Here is a 15,096-nt window from a genome sequence, read left to right on the forward strand (position 1 = left end):
TAAGAGGGTAAAGGAAGAGTTCAGGAAAGTGAATAACTCTCAGGATAACTGGAGTCTCAACTGTCCAGATTTGCTTAGTTGGCTAAACCCAGCTGACTGGTTTAAGGGAATAGGTGGTTGGTTTTACGGAATATTACATGTAGCTTTGTAGGTATTTATTATGGGAATACTTATTTATTTGATTGTCAAACTAATATTTTATGCTGATGACTAAGTGTTGTAGTGGTTATAAAAGCCCAACACAGATTAAAGTTCTGTGTGTAGAAAAAGGAGAAACATTGGGACATAAAATAATTTCTACATCCTTGCTTCCAGTAACAGTTCACATGTCACAATTCATCAAGGATGATGGATGGATATGCGCCTACTGTGATGGATGAAACCCTTCTCAAGTCAACATATGTGTCCATTGTGGCGTTGTTAGGAAAGAATCAGATAATTAGGGATAGATTTGTGTGGCCAGGAACACCCCACTCTTAGGTAAATGATTTATAGATGATCTGTGGGAAAGGATCTCAAGGCAAGTTTGATGATCCCACTGTTTATGTGGCTACCCATGTAATCCGTGATATACCACAGTTTCAGCTGTAACTCATGATAGGTAGAATCCCCAATCTAATGGCCACCATACTAGGTTAGGAAGGGATAGGAGGATCTGAGGTTTTACCTTCAGGGAGCATCAGGTCCCATAGGGATAGAATAGTTGGATGCAGTATTTTGTCAAAAAGAGGGGAACTGTCAGAGTAATTCGTATAAATAAAATGACTGCATTATGTTGTTTGAGATATGTTTTAGATATATTTTTAATCTTCTCTTAAATTAATGTATTCCCTATCATCTAAGATAGGGTAAAGATGACATCATCTGTGTCCATTTAAGGGGAACCTGTCACCAGCATTTCGCCTATTGAACTTTACTTATCCCTCACTAGCCGCTGCTATAAAAAGTTTATTGCCGTTATCCCCCTCTCATAAACTCCTCCTCGGACTGTAAATAACAGTCTGCAAACATTTCGCGCTTTTTATCGTAATAATCCGATGTCCCTTTATGCGCACACCCCAGGAGAGGATATCAATGCACAAGCACAGGATTTTATGTGCTGACGGGAGGCGAGGAGCTGTCAATCAAAAGTAAGGAGGCGGGGTTATCTCGGAAAGACTTGAGGAATGAAGATTTGACTCTTTTCAAACGAAGATTTGACTCTTTTATGCTCATTAGCATACGGTGCGGGAACACTAAAAAACTGAATACTAAAGGCAGAGAGCCGACTAAGAAGAGAATTATAGTTTATATAGAAATTATTTTTCACCCACTACCACCTGGTATTGCTGTTTTAATAGGTGAAATGCTGGTGACAGGTTCCCTTTAAGTCCTCATGCACATGGCCGTATTACAGCGAGTACAACCTATGAGGAGTATATGGGGCTTTTACTGTACCTCTAATTTCATATAGAAGTATATAGAGAATTTTTCTTATTCATATGGAGCTTGCCATATTATGGAGGTATTCTCCCCTACTAGCATTCTAGGGAAGAATATTTCCTTAATACAGTGCTGTACGCACCATATGTCATGATCACCGTAGTATAAAGCTGCAGGGGCTCTATGTGCTGCCGTACATTCATTAAGGTTAATTCAGATCCCAGAGTAGACCCTAAAATAAATTCAGAGCCCACACCAGACCAAAAATATATAAATTCAGACCCCAGACCAAACACCTCCTATTTACTTATAGCTCCCAGGTGCCAAGCACCCTTGAGTCCGTGGGCCCCATAGTAGTGATTGACTAGTTACGCCACTGCCTGTTGATTATCTAATTTCAACCATATGCACAAGTCAAATAAATCCAGTTTTGCTATTATTTACAGGAACGTTCGGTACATGAGGAGACCTGCTGGCATGAAAGGTGTAGCGGTTTACTGGAAATTTCATTTCATTCTCCTGGCTAGCCTTGTTCTTTGTTGGCTGTACATATATCTACACACCGCACATATTCTATAAGCACAGATAATATATAGATGGCAGCAGTGTCAAATATGCCAATATACGATGAATTAGTAACGTTTTCTCTGTAAACCGGGCTAAGCAAATTCCTGCTGGTGCAAGGAGAGAGATTTACATTTGCATTTGCGTGACCGAACATAAGACGCCCCAGACGAGATTCTAAAGAAAATTGATTGTAATGTGCGACATCACATTTTTTTTTCCGACCCCCAGAATGTTTTTGAACTTTGAGGGTTTTTTTCCCGCACTGTGTGATATAAATATCAGCATAGATGTAGTTCTGCTATAGTTACATCTCAAATTTCAGCTGCCAAGGTCTAGTATTTCTGATATTTACTTTTCAAGGGCGGACAAATAATACCATGGATACTCGCTGCAGCATGTGAGTTTTGTTTTCATGGTTATACTTCGGGGGAAATCACAGAGGCGGTATGAGTAAGATATGTGTATAGTCTATATCAGGGGTCTCAAGCACGCGGCCCGCGGGCCGCATGCGGCCCCTGGGGCTGTCATCTGCGGCCCGCGGGACACAGAGCCGCTAGTATCGGCTCTACTCCGAGACACTGGAATTCCCTGACATCGCTGTCCACATATGAACAATGATGACTGGGGCTTCCCCAGAGCCAGAGTCCCGGGCAGAGTGCTGATGTCGGCTCTGCTCCGGGACTCTGTGGAATTCCCTGACATCGCTGCCCATATATGGACAGTGTGTCAGGGTCTTGCCCAGAGCGGAGCAGAGCGCTGGTGTCGGCTCTGCTCCTGGACTCTGTGGAATTCCCTGACATCGCAGTCCACATATGAACAGCGATGTCTGGGGCTTCCCCAGAGCCGGAGTCCCGAGCAGAGCTCTGGTGTCGGCTCTGCTCCTGGACTCTGTGGAGAATTCCCTGACATCGCTGTCCACATATGAACAGCGATGTCTGGGGCTTCCCCAGAGCCGGAGTCCCGAGCAGAGCGCTGGTGTCGGCTCTGCTCCGGGACTCTGTGGAATTCCCTGGCATCGCTGTCCACATATGAACAGCGATGTCTGGGGCTTCCCCTGAGCCGGAGTCCCGGGCAGAGCGCTAGTACAGGCTCTGCTCCGGGACTCTGTGGAATTCCCTGACATCGCTGCCCATATATGGACAGTGTGTCAGGGTCTTCCCCAGAGCGGAGTCCCGGGCAGAGCGCTATTATCGGCTCTACTCCGGGACTCTGGGGAAGCCTCTGACATCGCTGTCCATACATCGACAATGATGTCAGGGGCTTCCCCAGAGCAGGAGTCCCAGTGATGTCAGGAGCACAGCTGGAGTCCCAGGAAGAGCCTACTAGCGCTCTGCCTGGGACTCCAGCTCTGGGGTTGCCCCTGACATCTCTGTCCATATATGGACAGTGATGTCAGGAGCAGAGCTGGAATCCCAGGCAGAGTGCCAGAAGCGGCTCTGCTCCAAGCTCTGGGCAAGCCCCTGACATCACTTGGGCAGCCTCTACAGAGGGCACTGGGGCAGCCTCTACAGAGGGCACTGGGGCAGCCTCTACAGAGGGCACTGGGGCAGCCTCTACAGAGGGCACTGGGGCAGCCTCTACAGAGGGCACTTTGGCAGCCTCTACAGAGGGCACTGTGGCAGCCTCTACAGAGGGCACTGTGGCAGCCTCTACAGAGGGCACTGTGGCATTATCTACAAGTGGGTGTGTGGCAGTATCTGAAGAGGACACTGGCATTATCTAGGGGTGTGCTGCATTATCTACAGAGGGCACTGTGGCCTTATCTACAGAGGGCACTGTGGCCTTATCTACAGAGGGCACTGTGGCCTTATCTACAGAGGGCACTGTGGCCTTATCTACAGAGGGCACTGTGGCCTTATCTACAGAGGGCACTGTGGCCTTATCTACAGAGGGCACTGTGGCCTTATCTACAGAGGGCACTGTGGCCTTATTTACAGAGGGCACTGTGGCCTTATCTACAGAGGGCACTGTGGCCTTATCTAGGGGTGTGTTGCATTATCCACAGGGGGAACTGCGGCAGCATCCACAGAGGGCACTGCGGCACTATCTAAAAAGGGGCTGCCCAATCTTGACATGTGTGCTAACTGAGCCGCCGGACTGCATTTAGCGACACTTAAACTGGAAAGCTGGATTGTTGAAATAAGCACGTGGAGAAATATCTCACATTTTAAACCTAGCGCTATTATTCTAGTAATGTAGTGTTATAGTAGTTCAAATAACTAATTGATTAACAATAATTTTGTATTGCATCAAATTTGAAAGTAATGCGGCCCGTCAACTTCCCATTTTTTCTATATGCGGCCCACTTACCCGGCCGAGTTTGAGACCCCTGGTCTATATTCATGTCATGTTAGTCAAACCATATGGGCAGCATGGTGGATGAGTGGTAACAATGTAGTTCCGGGTGTTCAAATCCAAGCAAGCGCAACATTCGCATGGAGTTTGTATGTTTTCCCTGTTTTTGTGTGTGTTTCCTCCGTGTAGCAATTCTTAATTTGACCTTTAACACATCAGATGCCATTGAAATGAATGGTACGTGATGCATTAAATGTCAATTTCAAGTTTGCTACATCTGTATTATGTCAATAAATCATATTCTATATACTTTTATATATGTCTAAATGTTTTGATGGTGCAAAATATTTGATACATGTGCAACAGCCATGAGGGGACATAAGTGTATAGAAGATGTTGTGAATTGTGCCAAATATTACATAGTATGCGCCATTTTGATCAATTTGGCGCAATTTGCACAAAATGTCTGTTTTTTGTTTTGTAAAGTGTCTTTATTATGGTGCTGTTGATACATTTAGTATAATCAAAGCATCACGATCATTCTTTTAGATAATTGAATGACCCAGTTTACACTTAGACAATTTTATTTAAAAAAAAAAAAAATATTTATCAGTGTATTTGGTGCATCTTTCTACATACATTTTATTAAAAATTATTTGTACTTTTTGAGATACAGCTGCTTTGTATTCTGTATATAGAGCAGCTGTATCTAGCGCTGAAATCTGAATCTGCCATGTTAGCGGCACTGAAATCTATCATATCTAGGTTGTGTACTTAAAGGGGTTGTACAGGAAATTAAAAAAACATAACTGCTTACTTCCAAAAACAGTGCCACACCAGTTCAGAAGTTGTGTGTGGTATTGCAGCTCAGTCCCATTAACTTCAACAGCATTAAGCAGCAATACCAGACACAACCCATTAACAGGTGTGGCACTGTTTCTGAAATAAAGCAGCCATGTTTTTTAATACTGTACAATCCCTTTAAATGTGATGGATAACCGCTTGATCCTACATGTCAGAGACACGCAGGACCCGCTGTCACTGACCTGACAAATACAGATCTTAGCGCAAGATACAGCTGCTGTGTATCCAAGATATAAAGCAGCTGTATCTCAAAAAGTAAAAATATATTTTAATAAAATGTAATTACAAAGTTGCTCAACAACTTTAAAGGTGTACCTAGCCATAGCCTTTAAAAGAGTTGTCCGGTTTCAGCAAATTTGTTATTATTTTTTTTTGTATAATTAAGTTATGCAAATTTCCTACATTCTTTATGTAATAATTCCTCATGGTTTTCAAGATCTCTGCTTGTTGTTATTCAGTAGGAACTTTCATTATTTACTTCCAGTGGATCAGACTGCAAGCATGGTATGCACCCACAATAAGCAAAGATGCCCCCTCAGGTATTTTGCTAAATAATCACAAGAACCAAGCACTCACTTTTGCTGGATGGTGATCGGCCATCGCTTTTGTTAAATTTTTTCCCAACAAAACTGCTTAGCGGCAAACCAATAATCTCAACATGTCTATGAAGCGTTATGCCGGCCGCCAGGCTCCCGATGGGCAAGTCCGCCCTCGTAGCTCCTCACACCACCGAAATCTCAAAACCGCCACGAAGGAGCCCTTGTACACCTACACAGGGTTCCGACCCCCACCCAGCAAAAAGAGTGCCTATTTTACACCATCCTGAACGCCCGAAAGCAAAATGACAACACCAATTTCATTAAGGTGCAAACCGTCATTCCTCATCAATTTGCTGTTGTCGCCCTCTAGCTGGCAATGACCTATAACCACCCCAGAGCGAGATTGTACAAATCTAGAAATGCGACTGTTAACGGTACGTCTAGCCCTTTCCACCGCGTCTGCATCCCGTGCCCCTTGCCATACCACACGAGGGACAATCTCTGACCAGACTAGGATCATTTCTGGAAAAAATTAAGCAAATCTTTCCATGTCAGAGCGCATCAAGAACATAAGCTCCGCCATTCGTAGGAAACGGATATCGTTGCCTCCTGCGTGGATAACCAGAATGACCGGGCCCGTGACACCTCTTCTGAGATTTGCCACCTCAGGGAGCACTTGACACCACCTCAAACCCCTGATTCCTCATCCAGGACACGTTGACGTCACGGAAAGCCAAAGCACGGTCTCCGGACCTACATTCAGCCCTCTGTGCTGCCCAAAATATGTAAAAATGCCCAAGTAGCCATACCGTGGGCTTTTGGTGATCTAAATAAACGAAGCACATTTGTAACAAAATTGTGATAACAAAAAACATATAATATAATAAAAGGTCAGGGAGTAAATAATTATAACACGTCGGGGTGTATATATTTTGCAAAACAGGCGGAGTGCCAACGTCCTATCTGCTGAACCTCTGCGTCTGTGAGGCCCACCCTAGCCGCCTCTGTGGCTGCACCAATTCGAAAGGAATGAGTGCCAAACTGATTTGGGGATGCACCGCATAGTACTAGGCACCGTGAAAAATTGACTCTAAATTGATAGATGGTAAGGGGACTCCCGTCCAGATGCACTAAAATTTACGAGAGGTGAGGACAAATGTTGAAGTAGGTCAGGAGTGAACGCACAGGGCAAACTGGGCCTAGGACTGCTCGTAAAGGTATCCAAACACCATGTCCAAAATTGTCAGTTTTAGAGCGACGGACCTGTATACGGGCTGTCTCTGTGTTTACCATAACATCTGTGTGAAGCAAGCCACCTAACAGTTCACTGATGCGGAAGGCTCCAAAGAATGCCAGGGTAAAACTAAGTGAAAATAACGTACTCTCATAAGGAGACACGCATACTGTTTCACAGGCAGTATTTAACTGGCACAGCAATTTATAAGAGACAGGGAGCCTACATTTTATTTTTACGTGTGTTTTCTTCCAACCTTTTAAAGCCTGAATTATTAGGAAACATTTAGTAAAATCTTTCCATCCTAATAATTTTAAGTAAATGAAATCCCCAATAAACACCTTTGGGCAACTAAATCTGACGCACCTGAAGTATGTAATGCAAGCAAGTACTCAATTGTAACCTCCCTACGTTAATCATCCGAAGAAGGGACGTTCCTACCCTTCACCATTTGCTACCATGCCAAACAGGCCTTACCATGCCTTGTCCAAGTAGCAGGGGTTACAGATGATCTCACCAGTGACATAAGCTGAGGTCCACCAACTCCTATCACTGCTCAAGACATAGGCGACTGTTGATCACTGCCTTGTGAAGCCAAGATCGGAACACCTGCCACTGAAAACATGAGCATAGTTAGTGACCACCTTACAAGTAACTTTATATATGGTAGTGTAATGACGGGGGTAGAGAAACGGACAAGTGAGCCCTAATCTACCCGCCACTCTGTCCCTGCCTACTTGCAACGACCCGCCCTAGGCGACGGGGTACAACTGGGCGGCGGTCCCTACGCTCAGTAAGTGCACGAAACAAACAGACAAGGGAACACAAAGCAAAGGGAAAGGGGCAGTTGCCCACGGCAACACCGTGAGCAACAAGAGTGGTGAACGAGCCGAGTCAAACCAGGAGTGCACGAGGTACCAAACGCAGAGCAGGAGAGTAGTCAGAAAGCCAGGGTCAGTATGGAGCAGGATCAAATAGTTAGAAGCTGTAGCTGGGCCAGGAAACCACACGAGAAGAATCACAAGCAAAGGAGGAACAGGAAAGGCAGGTATAAATAGACAGAGGGCGGGAGCTAGCTCCGTCTGGCCAGGCTGCGATAGGCTCTCCCACTCCTAAGCCTGCCATCCTGAGTGGTGGAAGATGGAGTCAGTCTCAGAGACATAGACTCAGGTGCAGACTGATTACCTATGGGAGTATACACAGAAGTTGTGCCTGGCAGATCCTTTACAGGTAGAGTGTACTGACAAGGTGGAAAAACATAAAACTATTAACGCAAGCTCTGCAGTATACGTCAATTACCATCTACCTTTTTTTTACTTATCCAGGATGGATGAATGAAAATACTGGACCAAAATGTGTGTGCGGGGAACTTGTCTGTCCAAAGACCTCTCTCGGTTACGCTCCCCAGGGGTCTTTTGCGTCACCTGGAGCATTTTGTTTCGAATTAGGTGCTGGAGATGATGTAGGAGGGGATAATTTAACCAAACTCGTTTTAAATGCTGATACAATCTCAGAACCATTGACCCCGGGTCCCCATGCCCCCGTATATGAAAACACACCAGATCCAGAAGAAACACCTTGTAATGGAACGTCTGGAAGAGCCGTTGTCAGCTGCTCCTGGGAAGGAGCAGGCCTCACCGGAGATGTTGCAGGATCAGGCCTCGCAGGGGTCCTGGACACCAGGCTAGGGACCCTGGAGCTACGTGTAGGCTCCAGCATCTTACCTTTTTTGAGCGAAGCTCTGCCAGACTCCTCAGATGCGCTGGAAGACACTTCTGATGTTGAAGGGGAGCGCCATCTTGAGGATCTGGAGCGACTATGGCGACTACGCCTCCTGGATCCCCGGGAGGACGATGAAGGATATCTATGTCTCCTGGAAGGTAGTCTATCATATGTTTCCGGCCCCGTTTGGGTTAATGTGGTTAACGGCACCTGAGGGGTTAAGATAGGGCTGACAGGAGGCGGACATGCTGGAGCAATGACCTGCTGTGAAACATTAGTAAGGGGTACCACATTGGTTCCCAGTGGATCCCCAGCATCGGCAATCCCCACTAAGGGCAATTGTATCTCAGGAGGGGTGGGGGGGAACTCCGAGGCGGAGCTACTTGTGTGACCTCCCATAATGGCTGCTGCGGCCCGTTCGTGTCGGGCAGGAAGGAAGCGCTAGAGGGGTGGGCGGACCTACGCGTGCGCGCTGCTCAACCGCCGGAAAGGAGGGGACATTAGGTTGCCGGCTTCTACGGCCTCGCCACCGGGTAAAAGAAGGGGCTGGAGTGATGGGACTAAGACGCTCTGGGGGGGCGAGTCTGGCGCGCCTGCTACCTGTGGCGTTACTAATTTCCTCTGACCGTAGGGGAGCAGAGGTGTGAGAGGAGGCGAGTTCTGCAAGGAACTGATTTAGCTAGTCCTCCCCTCCGGCTAATATACGAGACCTGAGAGCCTCAATAAGTTTCTCATCGGCGGATGCCATGGGAAAGCTCTCTCTGGACAGGGTAGGGGATAATCCAAACTCGCTTCCAAGTTTCTCAGAAAGAGGAAGACCATAATGGGCATGAGCCATATAAGCCCTTTGCTAGTGGGCAGAACACACAGCCACAGCGACTTTCTATTGGCCACAATATGGCCAGTACCATATTCGTTTTGGGACAGAGGGGAGACCGCTATTGTTCTTTATGTACATTAGTACAAGAGAAAAGAGGTGGTGGGGGGGGGGGGGGGAACACCAAGCCCTGCAGCTGCTCAGCCTTGAACTTTTCACACCCAGTTGAGCTTACAGTCAGACTGACCCTCCCTAATTGGTTGGATGCCCTAAAAATTCTGTACAGGGTCATGTGATGGACAAACGGGCCCTGGGATCGTTAGAAGACACAGTTCTGATACACATACTGTAACGATCCCAGCACTCGTGCGTCCATCACATGACCATGTAACGTGCTCTGCACCAGTGTGTCCATCACGTGACCATGGACAAAATTTTATCCACTGGAAGTAAACAATGAAAGTTCCTACTGAATAACAACAAGCAGAGATCTTAAAAACCGTGCGGAATTAATACAGAAGTTTTATTGGAAAATTGTATAACTATTAATTATACAAAAAAATAACATTCATTTGCTAAAAGTGGACAACTTCTTTTAATGTATCACCAATGTCCCTTCCATTACTTAGCGCTTATGTTCCTCCCTGTTTTTTTGTTTTTTTTTTTAATTCTTTTATTTGTCATTTTGTTATTTTATATCACAAATCGTACAAATAATATACACAACATAGTGCAAAAATGGCATTGAAAATCATGCAACAGATCACAGAACAGTTATCAACCTCACATCAACACATGAGTTCACCTGAGAGTACCATGTCACTGAAAACACTTATGTAAGAAAACTCCGATATGCACCCTAAACCCGCAGCCGTGCATGGTATGTCCTATATGTGCTTAAGAGCATTAAAGAGAGCAAAGAAGGAGAGGCCACTTAGTAAGGAAAGAAAGAATAGAAAATGGGGAGTGAGAAAACAAGAAGGGAAGTGGGGGGAGCTGACCTGACACTCCGGGTCTGGACAGGAATTCACGAGGCCATGATGATTTTATATTCCTCGGTGGTTTGGAAACGAATCCATTCACGCCATGTTTTTAGGAAGGAGGCATGAGTCCCCTTCATTGATGCCGTGAGGTCCTCCATTCTCATGATTTCCTGGATCTTGCTGAACCACATGCCCACCGTCGGCGGACAGGACTGTCTCCACAGTGCAGGAACACATGCCCTAGCCGCGTTTACCAGGTGTCTAATTACCAAACGTCTATACACTGGCAGTGGGACCTCACACAGATGAAGCCGGAAAAGGCCCGGGGATTTCGGCAGAGGGTAATCCGTAAACTTTGAGGAAATGCGCCACACCTCGGACCAGAACCCAGTCAGGAGTGGGCAGTCCCAGAAAATATGCAGGATCGTACCCATATGGTCCCCACATCTCCAGCATAATGGCGAGACCGCCGGGATCATAGCATGCAATCTGGAAGGCACCCTGTACCAACGGGACAATATCTTAAACCCTTCCTCTTGGAATCTACTGGCCATGGAGGACTTATGTGTCATGGCGAACATACGGTGTTGTTGTTCAGGTGTAAATGTTTCGCCCAGATCCCTCTCCCAGCTGAGCAAATACGGAGGTGGCGGCAGGTTGGTGGGAGAGATCAAGAACGCATAGATTCTGGATAAAGCATGTCGGATCGTGCCTGTGTCTGTGCACAAGAGTTCAAACGCGGAGCAGTCTCGCAATTGCTCTCCAGGATTTTCTAGGGACGTTAGGAAATGTCGCAACTGGTTCACCTGCCATGTCGAGAAGGGGACAGGGTCCGCCAGGGCTTGAATTTGATCGCTCTTCATCCACCTCCCCTCCTGCTGAAATTGTCGGGCCTGCCTTTTTTTTTTTTTCTTGCTTTTTGCAGTCCTTAGTCTATCACAGTTGCTGTCGTTTTGATGGAATCATTAGCGCAGTAGGCGCTCGGACTACTATAAAGAAATATGAAGATATTAATCGGCACAGAATAACAGGATATTAAAATGTTAAGGTTCACTTTAAAAAAAAAATTGCACATTTAGCAAAACTTTGTATGTTGGTTGACCAACATAAATTTTGCTATAGGACTTTGAGTAGTTTCCCTGACTAATAGGGTATGTTCGCACAGGGCGGATACGCTGCATAACAGCATGCAACGCATATGTCCTAGAACCCGCAGGGAATTCCGGCAGAAAAACTGCACAAAATTGTGGTTCAGATTTTCGGGCAGAAACCGTGCTGAAAAAAAAAGCCAATACAGAAGTAGCCAAGTTTTATCTTGACCCTGAGAAATTGCTGCAACGTGATATCACACAACAAAAGCCATTGAAAAAGTCAAGATAAAGGATCTTGCCGTTGTGTACTTAATGCGTTAAAAGTCAAGATAAAGACGGCTTCATCTGTACTTACCCCCCCCCCTTTTGTAATCGCGACATGCCCCTCTATTCACCAAATTGTGGTTATTGATTTAAATTTATCAGCAGCATGTAATGTAACCTCTGAAAATATTATAATTATAATCCCACATCTGCAAAAGGTCCTAATAATTCAATAAATCAGACACAAATTTTTAAAATGCAGCCAGTTTTATTACAGGCATCCAAAGCCATCAACAAGCTGGAACAAAGATGTCCGTCAATGTGAAGTTAAATATTTTAGGACGTTTTTCCAGCCCAGCAGCGTTGCTCAAATCTGATGACCGGATCCAGGCACTGTAGACATCCGATGGCTTTGGTGTCCCATTCCTTGTAGTGAAAGATGATCACTTTTCTATGGTGGTATTGTGGTCACCTTTTATCTTATAGTTGATCACACATCTCCCAGTGGCCCACCTACAATCTGATTTATTGACCACAGCGTTTCTTTAGCAGTTCACTCAGTGTGTTCATAAATGCAGTGTGCTCCAGCTTTGGTATTTCCCTCCAGACAACTGGTTCCTGGGCCACAACGTTCTCCAGATCTGCGTTCTGTGCGGTGGTTGTTGCACTTTGCTCTTTCACAGCAGCATCTGCTTTTTGGGCCTCGTTTGTTAGGTCTTTTTTCGATGCAGTGGCAAATGCACTCAACTCTAACTTCGGAGCAGTTGGTATCTGGGCCATATCATTTTTAATCTCTTTCTTCGGTGCGGTCATAAATGCACTCGGCTCTAGTTTTGGAGCAGCTGGTATCTGAGCCACATCATTTTTAATATCTTTCTTTGGTGCGGTCATAAATGCGCACGGCTCTAGCTTTGGAGCAGCTGGTATCTGAGCCACATCGATTTTTAGATTTTTCTTTGGTGCGGTGGTAAATGCACTAAGCTCTAGCTTCGGAGCAGCTGGTATCTGGACCACATCGGTTTTTAAATCTTTTTTTGGTGCGGTCATAAATGCACTCAGCTCTAGTTTTGGAGCAGCTGGTATCTGAGCCACATCGTCTTTTAGATCTTTCTTTGGTGCGGTCATAAATGCACTCAGCTCTAGTTTTGGAGCAGCTGGTATCTGAGCCACATCGTCTTTTAGATCTTTCTTCGGTGCGGTCATAAATGCACTCGGCTCTAGTTTTGGAGCAGCTGGTATCCGAGCCACATCGTCTTTTAGATCTTTCTTTGGTGCGGTCATAAATGCGCACGGCTCTAGCTTTGGAGCAACTGGTATCTGAGCCACATCGATTTTTTGATTTTTCTTTGGTGCAGTGGTAAATGCACTCGGCTCTAGCTTAGGAGCAGTTGGTATCTGAGCCACATCGATTTTTAGGTTTTTCTTTGGTGCAGTGGTAAATGCACTTGGCTCTAGCTTAGGAGCAGTTGGTATCTGAGCCACATCGATTTTTAGGTTTTTCTTTGGTGCGGTGGTAAATGCACTCAGCTCTAGCTTCGGAGCAGCTGGTATCTGGACCACATCGGTTTTTAAATCTTTCTTTGGTGCGGTCATAAATGCACTCCGGTCTAGCTTCGGAGCAGCCGGTATCTGAGCCACATCTTTTTTTAAATCTTTCTTTGGTGCGGTAGTTAATGCACTCAGGTCTAGCTTCGGAGCAGCTGGTATCTGGACCACATCGGTTTTTAAATCTTTCTTTGGTGCGGTCATAAATGCACTCGGCTCTAGCTTCGGAGCAGCTGGTATCTGGGCCACATCATCTTTTAGCTTTTCCTTTGGTGAGCTGGTATTTGCAGTCGGCTTTTCCACAACAACTTCCTTCAGCTCATCCTCCATTGGCTCTTGGTGCAATTTGTAACTGTTGTTTTTACCACAGCATTTCTTTAGGAATCTATTTAGTGCAGTCATAAATACACTCGGCTCTAGCTTCGGGGCAGCTGGTATGTGGGCCACATTGTTTTTTAGATCCTCGCTCGAAGCTGTGATTTTTACAATCGGCTCTTTCTTTGGAGCAGCCGGCTTCTCCACAACAACTTCCTTTAGCTCGCCCTCTGCTGGGTCCTGACGTACGAATTGGTGCAATTTGTAGATAAAATATATCAGGGCCCCAATCACAGCGAACAGGAAGGTGTCAATTACTGCCACAGCGGTGTAACCAAGGATTTCCTCCAGGGTGGCAGCTGGCAGGGGCACGGTAGGGGTGGTCACTGTCCAGAAATGAATAATAAATAATAGTGAGACGTTACATACAGTATACCAGACAAGGACATTGTAAACATGAAGGGAATTGTAGTTTCACAACAGTTGGATAGTCTCAAGTTCGAGACCACCTTTGCAGATCATTGCATTATACTTAGTAACAAAGCCCCCCCGTTCTGATAATGTAATCCAGTGTTCTGATAATGTAATCTGGGCAGGGCCTGAGTGAAGGGCAGTGCATGCAGGGATTATGTGACTGCTCATGTTTTTCTTGGTTTTATATAAATCGCAATAGTTATATAATTCTGCAACTTTCTAATATGTTTTTCAAGATCTCTGCTTGTTGGCAGTGAATGGGACCATTCTTGCTTACATTCAGAGGCTGAAAACCTGTATGAACCTAATATGTCTCAAAGCTGAGGGTTTGTTACAGTTGTATTCCGTGCAGACAATCCTCTGTGAGGTAAATACAGCAGCAGCACAAATTTCCCTCCTGTTCTGACGGTTTATTACATTAAGTCAGTGCGTACAAATAAATAAGGTCTGTAGCTGTGGCTCAGTTCTGTATAATACACAATACAGCTCTTAAAGTGAGAGGGAGTATTACATGTCAATCATTAGCGGGCACAGAAGAAAGAAACTTCCTGCAAAAGCCATGTGAGACAGACAGGAAAAGATAGGCAGCGCCTATGTAGCGCCACCGATCTCTAGTAACAGAACCCCCCCCCCCCCTGTGTAAATGCACATTACCTGCTGTTCTTCTAGTGACCAGACCTTCTACATCACATGGGGCGACAGTCAGCAAAATTAGCAGCAAAACTCTCACATCCATCATCATCATCATAATCATCTCCTTCTTCAAAACCCTCAACTGTCCCCAGCACATCCTTCACATTATGTAGGGCTGGACAGGGCATTGTGATGTCAGTGGTATTGTGATGTCACTAACTGTTCTAGGTACTGATGATGTCATCATCTGGGTGGGGCCTGAGTGACAGACAATGTATGCAGGGATCATGTGACTTTGCCCTCATGTTTTGAAAATCTAGCAGCAGTGGTC

The 15,096-nt window shown here is 45.5% G+C and overlaps 1 protein-coding gene across 1 annotated transcript; it reads right to left on the bottom strand.

The window, feature by feature from the left end:
- Window positions 1–12,046: 12,046 nt before the first annotated feature.
- LOC142663611 (uncharacterized) lies at window positions 12,047–14,891 on the bottom strand. The gene is made up of 2 exons (XM_075842364.1): window positions 14,787–14,891; window positions 12,047–14,044 (listed from the first exon to the last, which is right to left on the bottom strand). Exons 1-2 carry the CDS (start codon window positions 14,884–14,886, stop codon window positions 12,324–12,326), a joined length of 1,821 nt encoding a protein of 606 aa, XP_075698479.1. The 5' UTR covers window positions 14,887–14,891; the 3' UTR covers window positions 12,047–12,323.
- Window positions 14,892–15,096: the final 205 nt, after the last annotated feature.

Source organism: Rhinoderma darwinii, chromosome 11 (genome assembly GCF_050947455.1).
Source record: "Rhinoderma darwinii isolate aRhiDar2 chromosome 11, aRhiDar2.hap1, whole genome shotgun sequence".
Taxonomy (NCBI): Eukaryota; Metazoa; Chordata; class Amphibia; order Anura; family Rhinodermatidae; genus Rhinoderma; species Rhinoderma darwinii.

What these genes read in the sequence shown, in the direction of transcription:
- LOC142663611 (XM_075842364.1), bottom strand. Translation starts at nt 14,886, where the DNA reads ATGATTATGATGATGATGATGGATGTGAGAGTTTTGCTGCTAATTTTG. An exon ending in GGTCACTAGAAGAACAGCAG is followed by an intron (nt 14,045 to 14,786) that starts GTAATGTGCATT and finishes ATTTCTGGACAG; the next exon opens with TGACCACCCCTACCGTGCCC.